Source organism: Apodemus sylvaticus, chromosome 3 (genome assembly GCF_947179515.1).
Source record: "Apodemus sylvaticus chromosome 3, mApoSyl1.1, whole genome shotgun sequence".
Taxonomy (NCBI): Eukaryota; Metazoa; Chordata; class Mammalia; order Rodentia; family Muridae; genus Apodemus; species Apodemus sylvaticus.
This window is the reverse complement of record NC_067474.1, coordinates 161,506,025-161,530,673: the sequence shown is the minus strand read 5'-3', so window position 1 is coordinate 161,530,673 and position 24,649 is coordinate 161,506,025. Positions and strand designations below refer to the sequence as shown.

General features: G+C 39.3%; 1 protein-coding gene across 1 annotated transcript in view; it reads left to right on the top strand.

Annotated features, from left to right (window-relative positions):
* LOC127681622 (zinc finger protein 665-like) overlaps positions 1 to 24,649 on the top strand; it is a 384,770-nt gene that overhangs the window by 341,431 nt on the left and 18,690 nt on the right. The window contains 1 exon segment of the mRNA XM_052178097.1: positions 20,985 to 21,027. Within this exon segment, the coding sequence (XP_052034057.1) occupies positions 20,993 to 21,027 (35 nt within the window). The 5' untranslated portion in view covers positions 20,985 to 20,992.

The following is a 24,649-nucleotide window of genomic DNA, read 5'->3' as shown; positions in this document are numbered from 1 at the left end:
GGGGAAAAAACATAGACTAAACTGAGATCTTGGCTAAAATCCAATGAGGAAGGTCACAGGGCCTAGAGCAGGGAAAACACTATTGGTATTTGCTTCAAGTGTAAATGGCCCTTGCCACACCCATCCCCTGATGCTGATTTCAGTCTGGCTAAAAGAAACTTTGCTTTCAATAGGCAGCTGCTAATTCAGAGCCTCAAAACTAATCACATGCTGACATCAACTGACTGCTGACTGCACTGCCTACCATGGGAAATCCTCATCACATCTAATAATATTCTCAGTGAAATTTTCCAGGATCATAGATAAAATAGAATCTCACAAAACCAAATACAGGTCCTCTTTCTACTGACAGGTGAGCTCCACCTCACCCCTTATTCAATCCTTGTAACACACCTGGATCCTTGGGACTCCTTGGCCTTTTCCATTCAGGGCTCTTAGTTTTGATTTATAGTTATGCACTTTTGTTGGAGCACATGGAAACCTGAAAATGGGAAAATACTGAAAATCTTTACTCAGAGATTTTATATTGTCAGACTGAAAAGAGAACATCACAGTCACAGTTAAAGACACAATGAGCAAGAGAAATAGAAGGCCCAGAATTTTTTTGTTGTTGTTTTTTATAAGTGAAACTTTTTAATAAAAATTTACATCCAGTAAGATAAACAATCTTCTAATTTTTCAAACTATAATAAGATTGTAAACACATCAATTTAAACTGAAAAACATACACATTTTGCACACAAATATTGTAAATGAATCAACTCCAACTCAATTTGAAAACATGTGAATCAAATTACAGTTTTAAAACTTAGCAATTCACATTTAAGCAAGTTAGCGCCTTGCTGATTTCAGCCTTTGTAAAAAAGGGGCTTAGGGCATATTTTAACCTTACATTGTGACTGTGTGATTGATATTTTACTTTATTAAACAAGATTATGTTCTTGAAAGTTGGTAAATGGCTAACCTATGACATGTAAAATTTCCAATGATAACAGTTACATTTTGTAACATAACACTTTCTATAGATTTCTTTCCTATCTTAAAATTTTAAAACCAATCATTGTAATTATTGTTTCAATATCAATTTATCAGAGGAAAGTCAAACTTTATTGAAACATTGCACTAAACCCAAAAATGTCAACATAAAATCCAATCTGTTGTCACTAATATGTACAGAGAATTAGTACATAACAGATTTATATTAGCACATAATAGAATTAGTACATGTAAGATCAGCACAGTTAATTTAAGGCCAAGCAAAACATTTCAGTGACTCAGAGAACCAGATTGAAAGAGTCAGCCTGGAGTGGAGTTTGAGCTGGAACAGCTGAGTAGCACCAGCCAGTTAAGAGTTGAGAATGAACAAAAAAGGGAGCGCTTATTCAGCAGGGAATTTCATAGTCAGAAAACACTCTAGGTCTAGATAAGATTGTTTAGAGGCTAGAGTCTTTCAGGCCTAGACCTAGATAAATGGACAGAGGCAGTAAGCCTCCCAGACAATAATTACAATTGGAAAATAAAAGTTACTTTACAGCCTGGTGGAAAATCTAACACTGCTTAGTATAAAAGCTTTCTAGAATGTAAGAAGAGAAGAAACATACCTCAGAATACTAAGGAAAAGAGACTCAACCAAACAGTAAAGATAAGATCAACAGTAATTATTCTACTCTAATCAGGAATAATTCAACACAGAGTATCAGTGAGAACACAACTGAAGGACTAAATATCATTTAGACTGGACAGAATATGTGATTCAGAAAGCAAATGCATGTTCTGGAGAAAAACAACTTAGATCAGATTATTCACTGTCAACAAATATCCTGGGTGAAGTCTATGGTGGTAGCATTCACAGTGGCAAAAACTGCAATGCAAACTGGGGCAGGAGGCAGAGTTATTCAAGGTCATAGCCAGATTTGTAACTTGTGTGCTACAAACATAATATGTCAGGCAAGGCATGGCACTAGTGTCCAGGTGGCAAGATGCTCTGTGGGTAACAGAGGATTTTCATGTTCTAGATGAGCTCAGCTAGCACCTCAGGGGTAAAAAGGCTGATTAAACTGATAATCTGGCTAAAATCCAATAAGGAAGGTCACAGCCCTAGGAGGGAAAACACTACTCATACTTGCTTCATGAAAAAAGGCCCTTGTCACACCAATTGCCTGATCCCGAATTCAGTCTGGCTAAAAGAAACTTTGTTTTCAATAGGCAGCTGGGAATTCAGAGACTCAAAACTAATCAACTGTTGACATCAACTGACTGCTGACTGCACTGCCTACCATGGGAAATATCCATCACATCTAATAATATTTTCAGTGAAATTCTCCAGCATCATAGATGAAAAACAATCTGGCATAACCAAATTCATGTCCTCTTACTACTGACAGGTGAGCCCCACCCGACCCTTAGTTCAATCCTTCTAACACACTTGGATCCTTGAGACTCCTTGGCCTTTTCCATTCAGGGCTCTTACCTTTGATTTATAGTTATGCAGTTTTATTGGAGCATATAGAGGCCTGAAAATGGGAAAATGTTGATCAGAAAGAATCTGGAATGTTTCATGAGACAAAGATGAAAGATGCCAACACTAGGAAAAAGGATATACATGAAGGAAAGAGAAGGTATCATGAAAATGTCTCTTTTTATCTGAGGATTTCAGATTACCCTAGAGATGTGAGAGTCAGTCACATAACTAACACAAATCCAGTCTTTTTCCCAGCAACGCAGAAGAGGAGTAAGGAAGAATGTAAAAAACATATTGTGACACACTGAATGCAGATGCTTGAACTTCTCCAACAAGAGGTTTGTAAAGAAAGCCCTGAGTGCAGGGTCTAAGCATCCCCACACCTGCAGAAAGTCCATAATGCAGAACTCAACAACCCATGAATGTGCATGGGCAGAGTGCTTTTCATGAACCAAGGAGACATTTTTCTTAAGTAAGTGAGCAATCATAATTATTTCAAAGGTGAGGTCTAAATTTGTCTTAATCTATACTTAGTTGTATCTCTATATAAACATCTTGTCCTGATACTATCCTCTCACAGGATGCTCTGTAATCCTTGGAAGGATTCAAATAAATTTAGGAGGAATGGCTAACTGGAGAGCCTCTTAACATCTCAATGCAGACTTTGTTGACTGAGCATTGTCTTGGCTCCTGGTTCCACTTTTGGCCAGCCCCTCCACCCTCCTTGCTTATCCACAATAGCCCTCCCCCTCCAGGACCTGGTTCAGTCTGTACCCAACCAGGTACTCTGACTGCTTCTCCCTCAGACTGAAAAGCCAAAAAGTATCCTCTAAGCACCTCCAGCCTCCCTAAAAAAAGTATCTTCTTGCAATGCTGCAGGTTGCATGTCTTTGGAAAGTAATAAAGCCTCATAGAAAAACCCGATGGCCTATAAAATCACCTGTAGTATGTGACCACAGTCCTTGTCTTGGTCAGGAAGTAAAATTTATAGTGTGCCAGCATGGTGGAACTGGTTTTTCTCTGGCAACACTCAGGGTTAACAGAATCAACAACTTTCTTCGCCTTAGCAGTACCGGACAGCAATCCTCTCTTCGTTTTTCATTCAAAGCTAAGGCGTAACATTAATAACTGAGCCTATGAAGACACATTTCTGAATGCTGTGTTTACATCAAAGACTGCATATACCTCAGCGTTAAATTAATGGAGAGTATACTTTTGCTTGGTTAATGTTACTATTTACTCCCAAATGATGCTGTTTTATAACGAAAAATTTCTAATTCAATCAAATCTGCACCGCCTCCCCCCATATGAAAATTATCTACAAAGCTCTCTCCAGATACCTACCTAGTCAGTTCCCTAGAGAAAGGGAAAGAAATGGTAAAGGAAGGAGCAGGGGAGTTGAGAAAGCCTGATGAATTTGAATTCGAGGAACTTTATTAAGGCTTTTTGGAAAAGAAACCCTCCTAGTATACAAACTGCAGATATGTCCAAGGACCTATGAGGCTATTTCAGAAAAAAATATTCTGGCAACCATAAAATAAACGAAAACTTCACCATAAACCCCAGTTCACAGGATCTCAAACTTCCTGATAATGGTAAGATACCCACAACACAATTGTGAGGTGGCGGCAGAAAATGCACCCCTGCTCCACACCCCTGCTCCGCTCCTGCCCCTTTCCCAGCCCAACAGCTCCTCTGACCTGGCAGGTGACAGGACGAACTGCTGAATGTCCTAGGAGGCCAGCACAGCAACTGCAGCTTAAGGAAGTTTTCAGGTTCCGCAAACACGAGGCACTCATCTCCAACAATGACTTCCGGACCGCGCCTCAGCCGAGAAACTCAGAGAATTCTGGAAGGGCGGGACTTCCTGTCACTTCCGCCCCCTTCCTCAGAGCCACTCCTTCTGGACCCGCCTATTATTCCGCAGCTTCCTAAAATTCTACACCCCCCCTTCCGACCTTTCAGTTATTTACATTCTCAATTTTTTACAGCATTTTTAAATTGTTTTTTGGGTACGTTTTGGCTTTTTAGTCTGAGGGAGAAGCAGTCAGAGTATCTGGTTGGGTACAGACTGAATCAGGTCCTGGAGGGGGAGGGTTACTGTGGATAAGCAAGGAGGGTGGAGGGGCTGGCCAAAAGAGGAACCAGGAGCCAAGACAATGCTGAGTAAACAAAGTTTGCACTGAGAAGTTAAGAGGCTCTCCAGTTAGCCATTCCTCCTAAATTTCTTTGAATCCTTCCAAGGATTACGGAGCATCCTGTGAGAGGATAGTATCAGGCCAACATGTTTATATAGAGATACAACTAAGTATGCATTAAGACAAAATTAGACCTCACCCTTGAAATAATTATGATTGCTCACTTACTTAAGAAAAATGTCTCCTTGATTCAGGAAAAGCACTCTACCCATGCACATTCATGGGTTGTTGAGTTCTGCAATATGGACTTCATGCAGGTTTGGCAATGCTTAGACCCTGCACTCAGGGCTTTCTTTACAAACTTCTTGTTGGAGAAGTTCAAGCATCTGCATTCAGTGTGTCACAATATGTTTTTACATTCTTCCTTGCTCCTCTTCTGAGTTGCTGGGAAAAAGACTGGATTTGTGTTAGTTATGTGACTGACTCTCACATCTCTAGGGTAATCTGAAATCCTCAGATAAAAAGAGACATTTTCATGATACCTTCTCTTTCCTTCATGTATATCCTTTTTCCTAGTGTTGGTATCTTTTATCTTTGTCTCACGAAACATTCCAGATTCTTTCTGATCAACATTTTCCCATTTTCAGGCCTCTATATGCTCCAATAAAACTGCATAACTATAAATCAAAGGTAAGAGCCCTGAATGGAAAAGGCCAAGGAGTCTCAAGGATCCAAGTGTGTTAGAAGGATTGAACTAAGGGTCGGGTGGGGCTCACCTGTCAGTAGTAAGAGGACATGAATTTGGTTATGCCAGATTGTGTTTCATCTATGATGCTGGAGAATTTCACTGAAAATATTATTAGATGTGATGGATATTTCCCATGGTAGGCAGTGCAGTTAGCAGTCAGTTGATGTCAACATTTGATTAGTTTTGAGTCTCTGAATTCCCAGCTGCCTATTGAAAACAAAGTTTCTTTTAGCCAGACTGAAATCAGGATCAGGCAATTGGTGTGACAAGGGCCTTTTTTCATGAAGCAAGTATGAGTAGTGTTTTCCCTCCTAGGGCTGTGACCTTCATTATTGGATTTTGTTTTGTTTCTCTGAATTTGCAGCTGCCCATTGAAAACAAAGTTTCTTTTAGCCAGACTGAAATCAGGATCAGGCAATGGATGTGACAAGGCCATTTATAGATGAAGCAAGTATCAGTAGTGTTTTCCCTTCTAGGGCCTGTGACCTTCCTTATTTGATTTCAGCCAGATTATCAGTTTAATCTGTATTTTTTCCACCTGAGGCGCTAGTTGAGCTCATCTAGAACAAGAAAATCTTCTGTTACCCACAGAGCATCTTGCCACTATGATACTAGTGGCCATGCCTTACCTGACATATTATGATTGTAGCACACAAGATACAAATCTGGCTATGACCTTTAATAACTCTGCCTCCTGCCCCAGTTTGCATAGCAGTTTTTGCCACTGTGAATGCTACCACCATAGACTCCATCCAGGATATTTATTGATTTATTTATTATGATCCAAGCTGAGTTGTTTTCTCTAGCAATGGGATTTGCTTTCTGAATCACATATTCTGTCTAGGCTAAATGATATTTAGTCCTTCAGTTGTATTCTCACTGATGCACTGTGTTGAATTATTCCTGATTAGAGTAGAATAATTACTGTTGGTCTTTACTGTACTATTTGGTTGAGTCTCTTTTCCTTAGTATCTGAGGTATGTTTCTTCTCTTCTTACATTGTAGAAAGCTTTTATACTGAGCAGTGTTAGATTTTCCACAGGGCTGTGAAGTAACTTTTATTTTCCAATTGTAATTATTGTCTGGGAGGCTTACTGCCTCTGTCCATTTACCTAGGCCTAGACCTGAAAGACTCTAGCCTGTGTACAATCTTATCTAGACCTAGAGTGTTTTCTGTCTGTGAAATTTCTTGCTGAATAAGCTCTCCCTTTCTTGTTCATTCTCAGCTCTTAACTGGCTGGTGCTGCTCTGCTGTTCCAGCTCGAAGTGACTCCCAGCTGACTCTTCCTTGAGACACTGAAATGCTCTCCTTGGCTTTAAATGAACTGTGCTGGTCTTATATGTACTGATTCTATTCTGTACTAATATAAGTCTGTAATCTACTAATTCTTTGTACATACGAGCAACAACAGATTGGATTTTATGTTGACTTTTTTTTTGTTTTAGTGCAATATATTTTGTATGTAAACTGTTTCAATAAAGTTTGATCTTCCTCTGATAAATTGTTGTATATACAATAATTACAATGATTGCTTTTAAAATTTTAAGATAGGATAGAAATCTATAGAAAGTGTTATGTTACTCTATGTAACTCTTTAACATTGGAAATTTTACATGTCATAGGAGGTTAGCTATTATTTATCAACTTTCAAGAACATTATCTTATTTAATAAGGTGAACTATCAATAATTGGTACACTTTCACAATTTAACATTAAAATATGCACTAAGCTTTTTTACAAAGGCAGAATTCAGCAAGTTGCTAACTTCTTTAAATGTGAAACTAACTTCTAAAACTGTAATTTGATTCACATAATTTCAAGTCGATTTGGATTGGATCCATATTACAATATTTCTGTGCAAAATGTGTATGTTTTTCAGTTCAAAATGTTTTAAAATCTTAGTAAAGTTTCAAAAATTTGGATGTTCACCTAATCTAGATGCAAATTATTTTTTTAAAAAGTTTCACTTATGATAAAGCAAAAAAAAAAAAAAAAGTTCTGGCTATTCTCCTTCTCATTGTATCTTTAACTGTTACTACCATGTTTTCTCTTCAGTCTGAGAATATAAAATCTCTCCCAGTAAAACTGTTTTCTTCTCCTTCTGTTGCCCTGCTCTCTCTACTGCACTGTAGTGCTACCCATGCAATCTACTGTGTTCCTTTACTATTGGCTTCTTCCTGTACTGACTTTCTCTCCCTTAAATAGCTTCCCTTTCCTCTCTCAATTCAGGAGAGTTGCACGTATCCTGTTCTGTCAGATCTTTCTGTTACATTTCATATTTTCTGGTATTCAATTAGACAACACTTTCAAACATGGGTGCCTCTTTTTACTTAGTAACTACACGTTTGTTGTTTAAGATTAATGGGAATATCAAGGGCTTCCTTGCATTCCAACCATAGTGATTCAAGTTGTGTGCCTGGGACTGAACCACACCCTAAGTCGGAACAGGTTCAAATATTCATCTATAATATTTTGTCAGTTTAGTTCTGTAGAATTTCTTCTTACTGAACTGAAAACCAAGATTCACAAATAATACTCTTCATTATGTAGATATATGCTTTATCTATTCTTCTACCAAGTATTTCATTGTTAATTCTTTGATGATTGGTCAATGAAGTTTTTCTTTGTGAGATTGTATTCCTTAGGATTTGTAATCTAGAAGGTTTGCTGGCATTGTTAGTGGCAAAGTATGGTTCATGTTGTTCTCCCTTCCTTGTGTGGGATAGAGCTTCACTAGTTTGTACATGAGGAATATCTCCTAGTTTTCTTATATCCATTCATTCTTCACAAGACAAGTCTTATTTCCTATGACCTCTTGAAAAATGTATGCCTTATTCTTTCGTGCTTATTTTCATCAGTTTACTATCTAGGTAGTTTTTTGTTTTTACTTAAGAAACATGTCTTAGCCTGGAGGTGGTGGCACATGCCTTTAATCCCAGCTCTTGGGAGGCAGAGGCAGGCAGATTTCTGAGTTCGAGGCCAGCCTGATCTGCAGAGTAAGTTCCATGACAGCCAGGGCTACAGAGAGAAACCCTGTCTCTAAAAACAAAAACAAAAACAAAACAAAACAAAAAACCGAAAAAAAAAAACCGCAAAAACATGTCTTTCTTTCCCCCCCCCTTCTTTTTTGGTTTTTTGAGACAGGGTTTCTCTGTAGCCCTGGCTGTCCTGGAACTCACTCTGTAGACCAGGCTGGCCTTGAACTCAGAAATCCCCCTGCCTCTGCCTCCAAGTGCTGGGATTAAAGTCAAGTGCCACCACTTCCTGGCTAAAAACATGTCTAAATGTATTACTATGTTCAAATACCTTATGCCCTGTCAATAGTAGTAACTAACTACTTTTTGGATTTAACATTACGGTTGCTAGTCATTTTCTGTCATGCTTGAAAAAAAATTTCCATGCTGTCCTGATTTTAATCTATGGATAAAGATTTAGTATTAGTGTATGCTAATATAATGTTGCCTAGTTGATGGTAAGGAATAGATCAAGAAACTGAAAGGGATGTGCATATCCACTATTTCTACATATAGCAGTATGTAAGTTTGTTTTTTTGAGACAGGGTTTCTCTGTGTAGTCCTGTAGTCTCTGTAGTCCTTGAAACTCACTCTGTAGACTAGGCTGGCCCCGAACTCAGAAATCCACCTGCCTCTGCCTCCCAAGTGTTGGGATCACAGGCGTGTGCCACCACCGCCTGGCTTGGGCCTGTAATCTTTAGAATGATTTTGACCAGCTTCAAGTGCCATATCTGATTTTCTGTTTTAGGCTGACTTCATTTCAAACCAGTAAAATTTCTGTTTTAAGTATTATCAGATTAGATTACACTCTTGGGATACTTGTATGTAGCTCTTGAGCTGAAGAATTGTGTTTCTCATAATTTTAGAAAACTTGCCTACCTCATGTCCTTATGTGAACATTGAAAATATTCTAAGTCTTACTTGCTCTTTGTAAGCATTCTGTACTGTGGTAAGCTAGTGTGGAGGCTTTGCATATCCTTGTCAGTCTTCTGAATAGAATAGAATGATGATGGCTGTCTTTAGTTTATGTAATGATAGGTTTTGTATGTTGGCTCTAGTGCCTATCTCAACCAGCGAGGAAAGACACAACACACAAACTCTTCCTTAAGCAGTTTATTCAGGAACCTTGAACAATCTTCTGACCCCGAGGCACTTCCCAAACCCCTTAAATATGCTATAGTGAGCCAATCTACATGAGCCACATGGCAGATGCTCATAGGTTGCAATAAGGTGGAAGCAGACTAGGCGCTCAAGCTCTCCCAAATAAGGACTTGTTTATTCATCGAGCAGCGGGCCTGGCACACAGCCAGGCGCCATCTTTAGGGTGCGCCATAGCAGCTCCCCACAGTTGGCTATATCTTCATTATACTCAGTGATTTTCCTTCTCCTCCACAGAATTCTCTGTGCAAGATTATTGTGGGACTTGTAAAAGAAATGTGTGACCTCGTTGCCGCATCTATTTAGTCCTCAGACAGTGTTAGGAGAAATACTAAAAGCCTGGGTTTCCACACCTGCTTATTGCCTGACCTAGTGTTATGACATAGAAAGTTGTCTTCTTTACTTGTTCCTAGGATATCTTTATTTTCCTTGTTAATTCTCATTAATTGTATGTGACATTCCACAGCACTGCCTCATCTGCTCTATTTCCCAGTTTCAATAGAAAATCATGAGGCAAGGGCATCAAAAGTTACTACCCATATACCTTTTAAATGTCAAGAGAGACTTGACATGAGAGAATGATAAGTTCAATGTAATTTGCTGAATACTTGCTTATACCATGATCATGACAACTTTGTGTAGCAGTAGTTTGTTTGTGTAGCAACAGATGTTTGTGTGTGTGTGTATATTATTATATTATATTATATTATATTTATTATATTATATTATATTATATTATATTATATTATATATCAGGAGACCCTTGTAATACATTCTTACTCTCTTGTGAAACTACAGAACTGCAACATAGTTAACAGAGAGAATCTTTTTCTGTACTCCAAGACAACAGGACGCACATAGAACATAGATATATTGTATGTGCTTGGTAGAATGAAATGGAATGTATGTGTGTGTGTGTGCACGTGTGCGTGCGTGTGTGTGTGTGTGTGTGTGTGTGTGTGTATGTGTGTGTGTGTGTATACATACTTATATTATATATATATACATATATATATTATATCATATTATATTATGTATTTATATCAGGAGACCCTTGTCATACATTCTTACTCTCGTGTGAATCTATAGAACTACAGCATCGTTAACAGCATCGTTAACGTTAATCTTTGTCTCTACTCCAAGACAACAAGACATACATAGAACATAGATACACTGTATCTGCTTGGTAGAATGAAATGGAATCTCATCAAAAAGTCAGGTATTATATTCTATTATGATGACTAATGAAACACCACTCAATTCTATGTATCAATCATAGTAGTCACTAGCAGTTTGTCCTTGATTCTAGACCCAGGAAGAGAAATTCTCAGTAATAACTCAGAAATTCTGAGTAGTAATGTTTTACAGCAGGTATGCCCGTGCTCTGCATTTGTGCCTGGTGTGTGCTGATGTTAGAAAGAGGCCTCAGAATATACTCATATTCCTTATCACCTGTACTAGTTGGGTTTGTGTATCAACCTGACACAGTCTGGAGTTATCACAGAGAAAGGAGTTCAGTTGGGGAAGTGCCTCCATGTGATTCAGCTGTTGGCCTTTTCTTGATTAATGACTGATGGGGCCCAGCTCACTGGGTTGTAACACCCTGGGCTGGTATTCTTGGATTCTATAAGAGAGCAGGCTGAGCAAGCCAGGGGAAGCAAGCCAGGAAGAAACATCCCTCCTTGGCCTCTGCATCAGCTCCTGCTTCCTGACCTGTTTGAGTTCCAGTCCTGACTTCCTTTAGTGATGGACAGCTGTGTGTGTGGAAGTGTAAACTGAATAAACCCTTTCTTCCCAAACTTTCTACTTGGTCATGATTTTTTGTGCAGAAATAGAAACCTTGACTAAGACACCACCCAAATATGTCACTTCATGCTCTCATGTATGTAGAAATGTAGACAAGATTCCTTGTAGTATCATTTTGCTTTTAATGACATTTTATGTGGTTTAGCATTGTCCATAATGTAGTTGTAGTAATTTCATTTTTGTATTTTTCAAACCCTGTTGTGAAACTTCTTTTTTTAAAAAAGATTTATTTATTATTATATGTAAGTGCACACCAGAAGAGGGTGTCAGATCTCATTACTGATGGTTGTGAGCCTATACCATGTGTTCAAGCCTGATATTTGTTTCCCACAGGAAGGTTTAAAGTTATTTTTCTTCAGCTCACAGCATTTTCATTTCCCTTTTCATTTCATTTTTGGGGTTATTTCTAGCTACTTATTGAACTCAATTTTCATATCCTGAGTTGTCCTTGTTTCCTTCAGATATCGGTTATTATTATCTGGTCCACTAATCATTTTGTTTTTGACTTCTCTGATTTCCGTTGATCATAAATCTGGGTTTTCAGTTCCTCATCTTGGATATCATATAAATTGTTCTCCTTAGGAAATACACACACACACACACACATACACACACACGTGGTTTATACTTTGAGACTAGGACATTTTATCTTAGCTTTACTTTGTTATGGACATAAGTTGTGAGTATCAAAATTTGGAGGTCCTATTCTTTTTTTTTTTCAGTTGTGTTTTTAGCCTATGATGCTAGTATCTCAATGTGAGAATTTCTGCAACATAACTAGGATCTGAATGGGTCAGAACCCAGGTGCAGTGTCATACTGCATCCAGTTCTCATCTGGAATGTCAGCAAGCTTGTGCGGAAGCTGTGTCCACTGCTGTAGTTGTGTGGAAGTCAGGCCGCAAAAGAGTTGGGGGAGTGGTTCCTTGGTGCGGGGAGGGCATTCCTGCCTGATTAGATGCATTTAGGAAAACAAGAAAACAAGCAATGAAGTAAGCAAACAAGGAAAAACAATCAAACAAACAAACAAACCCAGATGAGAGGTACTGGGGAGCTAAGTCATTAAAAGAGTCCTAAGCAGGTGGGTTCAGAAGAAACATGTAACAGGAAGCTGCATTGGGTGCCTCCAGAAGGAGTTGTCCCAAGGAACCAGGCAATAGTGACAGGAAATTCCATCACTCTGTGTGTCTTGGCTGTCCTCATGGTCAGGAAGTCCTGGGGGGAAACTAGATTCAAGTATTTGAGATACTCAAAAATTTCTGCAAGTTACAGTTGCTGTGTGGGCCTTCCTAGAGAGTCACCTGTGAAGAGTCTGTCCTGGAACCTGCCCATTCAGAGAAACTGGCAGGGGTAAAGCAGGTGTGTGACACAGGTGCATTCTTTGTTGCCATTCTCACTATTTTGTGGTGCATGTCTTACAATTGTCAGGAAGTTTGAGATCCTATTGAGGTATGAGAAACCTGAGTGGAAGGTCATAGATGTAATTTTAGACAACATAAAACAAAACAAAAACCAACCAAACAAAACAACAGGTCTCAATTTGAGACATATCCAGCCAGCTACAGCTGCTGGGATTTACTGGCCCTACTACATTATTTCCTGAGTACTTTCCCCTCAAGAGATAAGAATCCTGCTCAATCAGCTAACTTGCTGCATCACGGCAGATTTACATACTGAGCAGGAATATGCACCGGTATGAAAAGCATCAGTCAAGACCTAGTGATCTTTGTGGTTTCAATATCTGGGCATAACAATATGAACTAGGGTTCAGTGTAAGGTTTTAATCAATGTTATGATTTCCTGAACATTCCTCTAAAATAACCTTGTGCATCATATGCAGTATCTGTAATTTGTACATGGAGATTGTCTTTGGTAAAGTCATAACAGAGCTCTTCAAATTAAATTCATCCATTCATTCTTAATTCTTTTGTTCCACCATTTGCCACTTTGAGAGAGTAGCCTTTTGCCAGGAGAATGAATTCATATGCATCCCCATAGTGCTTTGTAGATATTAATCATATGAGGATCCACTGTAGATTTGATTGGATCAGAAGATGTACATTGTAAAGCACCTTCACACTGACTATAGATATTCATATTTATTGTGTAAAGTTGTACTATCAATTGATTTTACTGTGAGGTATATGCATTCTCTGATATAAGTACTCCATTTAGAAATGTGTTCATGGGCTTAGATATTAGTGTTACACCTTAGGACTGAATGAAACAGGACGACACAGTAGTAGTAAGGTATGGCAGAGTAGAAGATATATTGTAGGTTCTGGTAACTCTGAGTGTCGACAGAAAAAAAAATCCCAGCACATAAGTAAGCTTTATTAAATATTACATCCTGATTAAAAGATGAACTTTGGACACATGCTACAGGGAGTTTGATAGACAATCATATAGTCCATTGTAGTTTCCCATGACTCTATTGTTTTCCTTTGTATTGCCCATGGCAGTATTCCAGGAAGGTATCTGGTTCTTGGGCAGGTGGTGCTTAGAAGTTAATTTTGGGCTTTACAGTCTGAGGGAGAAAACAGCCAGAGGTAACTGGCTGGGTCCTGATATCACCAGCTTATGAGAGGAGGGGAAGTGTATGGAGGAAGAGAAGAGAGGTTAGAGGCCTGGGCAAGAGGAGAACCAGGAGCCAAGAAAGCATCCAGCCAACAATGCCCACAGTGATATGTTCGCAGGCACTCCAGTTAGCCATTTGTCTTGAGTTTCTTTGAGACCTAACAAGATCCTGACCAGCCCTTGTTGGAGAGAGGTCTTGTTGGGGTTCAGGTGTCTTGAATCTGTGGGACAGAATAGATTTCTTGCAGACTTCTTGCACCTCTGCTGGGTTCCTGGGAAAAGGACTCAGAGTGTGTGTGAACTGTGTGAAGGAGACTCACCCTTCTCAGAGTAAACTGAAATCTTCAGAGAAAAAGAGACATTTTCTGTGGTATCTTTCCTTTCTTTCATTTATATCCTTTACCAGTTGTTGGCATCTTCGATTTTTACGTATGAAAAATTCCATGTTCATTGTGACCACTGTTTTTCCATATTCAGGTATCCCTCTGCTAAGTCTAATGTGCTCACCCTTAAATGTCAGGTGAGATCTCTGGATGGTAAAGGCCAAGGAGACTGTAACCAAGGATTCAGGTGTGATTGATAGAGGGATTTAGCAAGGGGTCTGGTAGGTCCTGATTTGCTATATAAAGGTAAAGAGAGAAAGAATATGCTCAATGAGGTATGGTGAGGTATGGGCAAAGGAAGGTCCTCAGAGAGACCATGCCAAGGCATCCCTTTCCCCCTGAAGGACCAGTCACGCCATGGTTTAGCATAGGGTAGACTATTCAGGGCACAGAGTGGGGGGTAAGACTGTAGGAGAGGCAGAGAAAGGCAGAGAGCTGGAGAGACTAGAGAAGTAGAGGCCAGCCATGAACACTTGGAGATAGGGCAAAAAGAATGGGTAAGGGAGGAGGGAAGAGAAGTGCACCAGCAGGCAACAGAGAAGCAAGAAGGAAGCAAGAGATCCAGAGAGAGGGGAGGGTAAAGCAGCCCCTTTTATAGTGTGTCAGCCTACCTGGCTGTTGCCAGGTAACTCTGGGGAGGAGCATTTCTGGCTGTTGCCAAGTAACTGTGGAGGTGGAATTCAGACAGAATGCTAACAGGTCTCCCCTGTTAGTAGGAAGAAGACAGGAATTTGGTTTAGGCAGATTCTATTTTAATAATGATTTTGGAAAATTTCATTTTGAGTAATATTAAATGTAGTGTTATCACTTTCTCATTATAGCCAGTGCAGTAACCAATGAGTTGATTGCAATATTTAGTTTTGAATTTCTAAAATAACTGTTGCCCATTGAAAATAGTTTCTTTTACCCAGACTGAAAGAAGCCTCAGATATCGGCGTGACAAGGGGCATTTATACACATAGCAGATGTCAATAGTAGATTCCCACTTAGAACCTGTAACCTTCCTTATTGGATTTTAGGTAGATTCCCAGTATAAACTATATATATTTTTCCTGTGGAGCTGGTCTCAGCTTGAACCAGAAAAAAATTCTGTTACCCACAAATAGTCTTCCCACTATGATAGCCTTGCCTTGCATATTGAGAGTGTTGCAAACTGGGCACAAGTCTGGTGAGACTATTGATAACTCTGCCCCTGCCCCAGATTCCAAATCAGTTTTGACACTTTGAATGCTACTCACCAGGGAGTCCAAGGTGTTTGATGACAGAGTGAATTCTGATGTGAGTTGGTTTTTTGAAAAGGTGAACTAGCTTTCTGAGTCACATATTCTTTCCACTCTACATGTTTTTCTGTCCTTGAATTTTGTTCTCACTGATGCACTGTGTAGAATTAGGCCTAAATATAAGATACATATGTGGTTTGTGGTTTGTGCCAAGGAGAATTTATCTTACTTTTACTTTGTTTAGGTATTTGTTCTGAGCATCAGAATCCAGAGGGATTGCTTAACTGCCTGCATTTTTAACCCAGGGGCTAGACTCACATTGTGAGAAGTTAGGCAGGATCACTTGTATCTGAAGGGTTCAGAACCCGGGTGCAGTGTCTTTCTACTTCCAGTTCTGGTCTAGTCTGGCAGCAAGCTTGTGGGGAAGCTGTGCAGAGTAGGTCCTGGGAAGCCATGTGGAAGGCAGCCTGCAACAGAAGTAGAGTTCCTGATGGCGAGCTTGGGCCTCCAGCATCATTAGCTGACTTTAAGGAAAAGACGAAATAAAACAAAGGAATAATAAGCAAGCAAGCAAGCAAAAATCCAAAACAGTAAAAAATGCTGTGAAGAATCATGAAGCTAATTAATTAAAAGATCCTGAAGTTGGTGGGCTTAGAGTTACAGGAAGCTGCTGAGTATTGGGCGGGTCCAGAAGGAGTGGCTCTGAGGAAGGAGGCGGAAGTGACAGGAAGTTCCGCCATTCCAGCATTCTCAGTGCATCTTGGCTGCCTAGTGGGAGACTAAGTCCTAGAAGTTCCAGAACCTGAAAACTTCCTTGAGCTGCAGTTGCTGTGCTGGCCTCTTAGGACTTTCAGCAGCTCGTCCTGTAACCTGCCAGGTCAGAGGCACTGCTGGGCTGGGAAATGGGCAGGAATGGAGCAGAGGTGTGGAGCAGGGGTGAATTTTGTGTTGCCACCCTCACAATTGTGTTGTGAGTATTTTACCATTATCAGGAAGTTTGAGATTCAGTGAATTGCGTTTATGGTGATATTTTAATTTTATAGTTGCCAGAATATTTTTTTAAAATAACCTCATAGAATCTTGGCTGTATCTGGAGTTTGTATTCAAAGAGGGTTTTCTTTGCAAAAGCTTTAATAAATCTTGAATTCAAATTCCTTCATTCTTTCTTGACTCCCCTGTTCCCCCAATTGCCATTTCATTTCCCTTTGTCTAGGGAACTAATAGGCATCCTGAGAGAGCTTTGAAGACATTTGTCATATGGGGGACCAGTGCGATTTGATTGAATTAAAAATTTTTTGTTAAAAAGCACCATCATATGGCTGTAAAACACCATCATATAGTTAGCATTAACATTAACCAAGCAGAATTATACTCTTCATTAATTTAATACTGAGGCATATTCAGTCTTTGATGTAGATGCAGCATTCAGAAATGTGTCTTCATAGCCTTACCTATTAATGCTACTCCTTGAGTTTGAATTAAAAATGAAGACAGGACTGCAGCAAGGTATGGCTGAGGAAAGGATATATCATAGGTTCTGTTAACCTTGAGTGTCACCAGAGGAAAACCAATTCCACCATGTGGGTAGGCGTTATAAAATATTACATCCTGACCAAGATGTACACATGCTACAGGTGGTTTTATAGGACATTGTTGTTTCCTATGAGGCTTTATTATTTTCCTAAGACATGCAACCTGAAGCATTGCCAGAAGATACTTGGTTCTTGGGCTGGTGGTGAGATTAATTTTTGGCATTTTAGTTTGAGGGAGAAAGCACTCATAGTTAACTGGTTGGGTCTCACTGAACCAGGCCATCAGGTGGGGTCAGGGGGGCGCAAATTGAAGGTAAGCACGAGGTTAGAGGGGAGCCAGGAGATAACCAGGAGAAAAGAAACCTTTTACTCAACTAGGTCTTGATTAATATGTTAACAGGCTCTTCAGTTAGCCCTGCCTCCTGAATGTCTTTGAATCCTTCCTTGGTTTTGCACAGAATGTTGTGAGATGCTGATATCAGGCCAAGATATTTTTATAAGTAGAAAACTTGCTATGGATGAAGACAAAATTAGACCTCACTTTGAAATCATTATGATTGCTCACTTACTTAAGAAAAATGTCTCCTTGGTTCATGAAAAGCACTCTGCCCTTGAACATTCATGGTTTGTTGAGTTCCTCAATGTGGACTTCTTGCAGGTGTGGGAATGCTTAGACCACGGCACTCAGGGCTTTTGTCCCAGAGACCTCTTGTTGAAGAAGTCTGGATTCTGTGTGTCACAATAGTTTTCTTACATTCTTCCTTGTTCCTCCTCCATGTTGCTGGAAAAAGGACTCTGTATGTGTATTAACTGAGTGACTGATTCTCACATCACATAGGGTAATCTGAAATCCTCAAAAAAAAAAAAAGACATTTTCATGATATCACCTCTTTCCTCCATTGTTATCCTTTTGCCTGGTGCTGGCATCTTATATTTTTGTACCATGAAATGTTCCAGGTTCTTTCTGCACAAATATTGTCCCATTTTCAGGTCTCCATATACTCAGCCAAATCTTCATAACTATAAATCAAATCTAAGAGTCCTGGATGGTCAAGGCCAAGGAGTCTCTAACAAAGCATCCAGGTATGTTAAAAGGATTGAACAAGGGGTGGGGTGAGGCTCACCTGTCAGTTGAAATAGCACATGAGTTTGGTTTTTCCAGATGCTATTTGATTAATGATTCTGGAAAATTTCATTGAGAATAATATTAGATGGGACAATATGGATTTCCCATGCTAGGCAGTGCAGTCAGCACTCAATTGATGTTAATAATTTATTAGTTTGAGGCTCTGAATTAGCAGATGCCCATTGAAAACAAATTTCTTTTAGACACACTGAAATCAGCATCAGGGTGTGGCAAGGCCATTTACACATGACACGAATTATTTGTAATTGATTCCCTCCTTGTGTCTGTGACCTCCCTGTTTCTCAGTTTAACCTATTTTATTTCCTGAGGGGCTGGCCTCAGCTGGAACAAGAAAATTATCTGTTACATACAGATAGTCTTGCCATTGTGATACCAGTGGCGATGCCTTTCCTGGCAGATTGAGGTTGTAGATCACAGGATCCAAATCTGGGTGTGGCCATGGATAACTCTGCCTCCTGTCCCAGTCTGCAGAGCACGTTTTGACACTATAAATGCCACCACCAGAGTCTATCCATGACATTTGTTGATACCGTATATGATCTGAGCTGAGTTGTTTTTCTCCAGAAGCTACACTTGTTTTCTAAATCACATATTCTGTCCAATCTAAATATTTAGCCCTTGAATTTTGTTCTCACTGATGCAGTGTTTTGAATTAGTCCTGATTAGAGTAGAATGATTACTGTTGACCTTTTCTGTACTGTTTGGTGGGTTTCTCTTCCTTAGTATTCTGAGGTATATCTCTTCTCTTCTTACATTCTAGAAAGCTTTTGTACCGAGCATTATTAGATTTTCCACAGAGCTCTTCAAGTAACTTTTATTCCAGCACTGTATTTGTTGTCTGGGAGGCTTATTGCCTCTCACTATTTACCTTATCCTAGTCCTGGAAGCCTCTGGCCTCTAAACAATCTTGCCTAGTCCTAGAATGTTTTCAGCCTCTGAAATTTCTTGCTGAATAAGCTTCCCCCTTTCTTGTTCATTCTTTTGTTCATTCTTAACTGACTGGTTCAACTCAGTTGTTGCAGCTCAAACTCCTCTCCCATCTGCCTTATTCAATCTGATTTCTCTCTGAGACACTCATTTGCTCTGCTTGGCCTTAAATTAACTATAGCAATCTTTTTTTAAATATGCTGGCCCTTGCCTTTCTCTTGCTCATTCTTTCTTTCCCTATGCCTAGCTTGTTCTTTTTTCTTTTCTTGTTTTTTTTTTTTCTTGTTTCTTTCTTGTTTTCCAGACAGGGTTTCTCTGTGTATCCCTGGCTGTCCTAGAACTCACTCTGTAAACCAGACTGGCCTCAAACCAGACTGGCCTCAGAAATCTGCCTATCTCTGCCTCCTAAGTACTTGAATTAAATTAGTACAGCACCACAGCCTGTCCTGAGATAAATTTAACAATCTTGCACTTTCAGGTCAGAAAAGAGTTTTCCTCTCTTCCATTGAAGTGAAATCCATATGGTTTTACAATCCTTATGTATTAAATCACTAGAGCTTATCTTTGACCCCAAATAATTTTTGTGCTCTACAAATAAGATACAGTTTATACAAGTGTGTGGTTCTTAGGATGTTAATGTTGTGTTACTGTAAATGGACACACAGTGAAACAATATTGTTCAGATATACAATGTGTGATTAGATTGAATGACTCTATAGACAGAATTTGTTCAAGTACTCTTGACATAATCTCAGCACTCAGAACATTGGGGCAGGTGTATTCCTCTTCATTTGAGGCCAGACTAATTTACATAAAAGTGACATTACAACCTGTTTGCCTGAATTTCCTCTTGTGTCCTGCTTTGTCTCTCCACATGGATAGAGGTTAATTGCCTAAACATGTCTGGAGGTGTGTATGTATTTTCAAGTTTTGGTTACTATAATTGCAGAGAATTAATTGCAGCAGGATCTTGATATTGTCATTTCTATTGCCCATTACCTGCCTTACATTTGTAAACACTTGTCCTTCTAAACCTACTGAGATACTGGAAGGGCTGGCAGCCCTCTATGCCTAAAGGCAAACTACTGTTGTTCTGGTGATATCTCTCACCTGATTGCTTCTAAGAAGAAAACCATGAAATCCAATTTCATGGACAAGAATTAGGTAGAGTTTCTGGGTAGAAAAAGTGATGTAGGGAGGAGAAAGCAGATGGAGGAGCTTTAGGGGGAGACAGAGAAGAGAACAGATAGATGGGAATAGTGGCAGAGAGGTAAGGATCTAGCCACATGGCAGGTCATAGGCTTGAATAGTCTTAAATTTAAAGACAGATGGGAGAATGCTCCAATGAAAGTTTTGTTTTGTTTTGCTTTGTTTTGTTTTTTGGAGACAGGGTTTCTCTGTGTAGCCCTGCTGTCCTGGAACTCACTCTGTAGACCAGGCTGGCCTCCAACTCAGAATCCGCCTGCCTCTGCCTCCCAAAGTGCTGGGATTACAGGCGCCCAACCACCACCTGACATCCAATGAAAGTTTTATGCTTTACCCTATATAGAAACCTCCTTCTGATTACTTGTAACACTGGTGTGTCCACAAAAACACCAACTATAATCATGTCCATCACACACATGCACAGAGGAAACATCAGACTTCTTCCTTGCTCCTCTTCTGAGTTGCTGGAAAAAGCACTCTTGATGTGTGTTAGTTATGTGACTGACTCTCACATCTCTAGGGTAATCTGAAATCCTCAGATAAAAAGAAACATTTTCATGATACCTTCTCTTTCCTTCATGTATATCCTTTTTCCTAGTGTTGGCATCTTTCATCTTTGTCTCATAAAACATTCCAGGTTCTTTCTGATCAGTATTTTCCCATTTTCAGGTCTCTATATGCTCCAACAAAACTGCATAACTATAAATCAAAGGTTAGAGCCCTGAATGGAAAAGGCCAAGGAGTCTCAAGGACCCAGGAGTGTTAGAAGGATTGAACTAAGGGTTGGGTGGGGCTCACCTGTCAGTAGAAAGAGAACATGAATTTGGTTATGTGAGATTCTGTTTCATCTATGATCCTGGAAAATTTCACTAAAAATATTATTAGATGTGATGGATATTTCCCATGGTAGGCAGTGCAGTCACCAGTCAGTTGATATCAACATTTGATTAGTTTTGTGTCTCTGAATTCTCAGCTACCCACTGAAAACAAAGTTTCTTTTAGCCATACTGAAATCAGGATCAGGCAAGGGGTGTGGCAAAGGCCATTTATATATGAATCAAGTATCAGTAGTGTTTTCCCTCCTAGGGCCTGTGACCTTCCTTATTGGATTTTGTTTTGTTTCTCTGAATTAGCAGCTGCCCATTGAAAACAAAGTTTCTTTTAGCCAGACTGAAATCAGGATCAGGCAATGGGTGTGACAAGGGCCATTTTTCTTGAAGCAAATATCAGTAGTGTTTTCCCTCCTAGCGCCTGTGACCTTCCTTATTGGATTTCAGCCAGGTTCTCAGTTTAATCTGTATTTTTCCCCCTGAGGATCTACCTGGGCTCATCTAGAACAAGAAAACCCTCTGTTAACCCCAGAGCATATTACTACCATGATACTAGTGGCTTGCCTTACCTGGCATATTATGATTGTAGCACACAAGATACAAAACGAGTATGGCCTTTAATAACTCTGCCTCCTGCCCCAGTTTGCATAGCAGTTTTTGCCACTGTAATGCTACCACCATAGACTGCTTCCAGGATTTTTGTTGAATATGAATGATCTGATCTAAGTTGTTTTTCTCCAGAACATGCATTTGCTTTCTGAATCACATATTCTGTCCATTCTAAATGATATTTAGTCCTTCAGTTGTATTCTCACTGATGCACTGTATTGAATTATTCCTGATTAGAGTAGAATAATTACTGTTGATCTTTTCTCTGCTGTTTGGTTTATCTGAGATATGTTCCTTCTCTTCTTACATTCTAGAAAGCTTTTATACTGAACAGTGTTAGATTTTCCACAGGGCTGTAAAGAAACTTATTTTCCAATTGTAATTATTGTCTGGGAGGCTTACTGCCTCTGTCCATTTATCGAGGCCTAGGCCTGAAAGACTCTTGCCTGTGTACAATCTTATCTAGACCTAGAGTGTTTTCTGTCTGTGAAATTCCATGCTGAACAAGCTCCTCCTTTTTGTTCATTCTCAAATCTTAACTGTATGGTGCTACTCAGCTGTTCCAGCTCAAACTCCACTCCAGGCTGACTCTTTCAACCTGGTTCTTCTCTGAGACACTGAAATGCCTTAAATTAACTGTGCTAATTTATATGTACTAATTCTAATATGTACTAATATAAATCTGTCATGTACTAATTCTCTGTACATATTAGCGACAACAGATTGGATTTTATGTTGACATTTTTGTGGTTTAGTGCAATGTATTTTGTATGCAAGCAGTTTCAATAAAGTTTGATCTTTCTCTGATAAATTGTTGTTGATGCAATCATTACAATGATTGCCTTTAAAATTTTAAGATATGAAAGAAATCTATAGAAAGTGTTATGTTACACAATGTAACTGTTATCATTGGAAATTTTACATGTCATAGGTTAGCCATTATTTACCAACTTTCAAGAACATAATCTTGTTTAATAAGGTGAAATATCAATAATAGGTACATAGTCACAATGCATCATTAAAATATGCACTAAGCCCCCTTTTTTTCCAAAGGCTGAATTCTGCAATGCACAAACTTGCTTAAATGTGAATTACTAATGTCTAAAACTGTAATTTGATTCACATATTTTCAAATTGAGTTGGAGTTGATTCACTTACAATATTTGTGTGCAAAATGCGTGTGCTTTTCAATGCAAATTCATGTTTTTAAAGTCTTATTAAAGTTTGAAAAATTAGAAGATTGTTTTGTAAGACCCCCCAAAACTGAGGGCACCCCATTGCCCCATGCAACACCCAAATCACTTGCAAGAAACGGTCTTGATGCAATAACATGAGGGTTTCTGTTATTCCAGAGCTCTGGGGTCCACTGCCATATATCACACTGGGGAAGAGGACCTTGGGACCCCATGCAAATGAAGTCAGAGGTATTTAAAAGGGAAAAAAATCACAAGACCAGGGGTGGAGGACAAATTATGCATGGAATGGGGAAGTTCAGAATGAGGAAGTCAGGCAATAGTTTATGCCTCAAGGAAGGTTAGAGATTTTCTGGAGCAAATGTCCTTGGGGCACTGTGTAGTTAAACATTGGAACTAGAACAGGGTAGGCTATCTTTCTCTCAAGCTGAAAGCTGAAAAACAAGTTACTCTGTGCTGGGCTACTTGTTTAGGGGTCTAAAAATATTGAGTTTGGGGTCTCTCAGTTTATCTTACTGGTTGTAAATTTTTATTAAAAGTTGCACTTATAAAAAACCAAAAAAACAAAAATAAAATTCTGGGCCTTCTATTTCTCTTGCTCATTGTGTCTTTAACTGTGACTCTGATGTTCTCTTTTCAGTCTGACAATATAAAATCTCTGAGTAAAGATTTTCAGTATTTTCCCATTTTCAGGTTTCTATGTGCTCCAACAAATGTGCATAACTATAAATCAAAACTAAGAGCCCTGAATGGAAAAGGCCACGAAGTCTCAAGAATCCAGGCGTGTTAGAAGGATTGAATAAGGGGTGAGGTGGGGCTCACCTATCAATAGAAAGAGGACATGTATTTGGTTTTGTGAGATTCTATTGCATCTGTATTCCTGGAAAATTTCACTGAGAATATTATTAGATGTGATGAGGATTTCCCATGGTAGGCAGTGCAGTCAGCAGCCAGTTTATGTCTGCATGTGATTAGTTTTGAGGCTGTGAATTAGCAGCTGCCTATTGAAAGCAAAGTTTCTTTTAGCCAGACTGAAATCAGCATCAGGGGATGGGTGTGGCAAGGAACATTTATACATGAAGCAAATACCAATAGTGTTTTCCCTGCTCTAGGCCCTGTGACCTTCCTCATTGGATTTTAGCCACATTCTCAGTTTAGTCTGTTTTTTCCCCTCCCCTGAGGAGCTGGGCTCATCTAGAACCAGGAAGTCTTCTGTTACCCACAGAGCATCTTGCCACTATGAAACTAGTGGCCATGCCTTACCTGGCACATTGAGATTGTAGATCACAGGATGCAAATCTTGGTCTGGCCATGGATAACTCTGTCTCCTGCCCCAGTCTGCATAGCAGTTTTTGACACTTTAAATGCTACCACCAGAGAGTCCATCCATGATATTTGTGGACAGAATGAATGACCTGAGCTGGGTTGTTTTTCTTCAGAAGTTGCACTTGCTTTCTGAATCATGTATTCTTTCCAGTCTAAATGTTATATAGTCCTTGAATTGTGCTCTCATTGATGCAGTGTGTTGAATTAGAACTGATTAGAGTGGAATAATTACTGTTGATCTTTTCTCTACTGTTTGGTTTAAATTTGAGTCCCTTTCTCTTAGTATTCTGAGGTATGTTTTTTTGCTTCTTACATTCTAAAAACTTTTATACTGAGCACTCTTAAATTTTCCACTGGGTTATAAAAGTAACTTGTA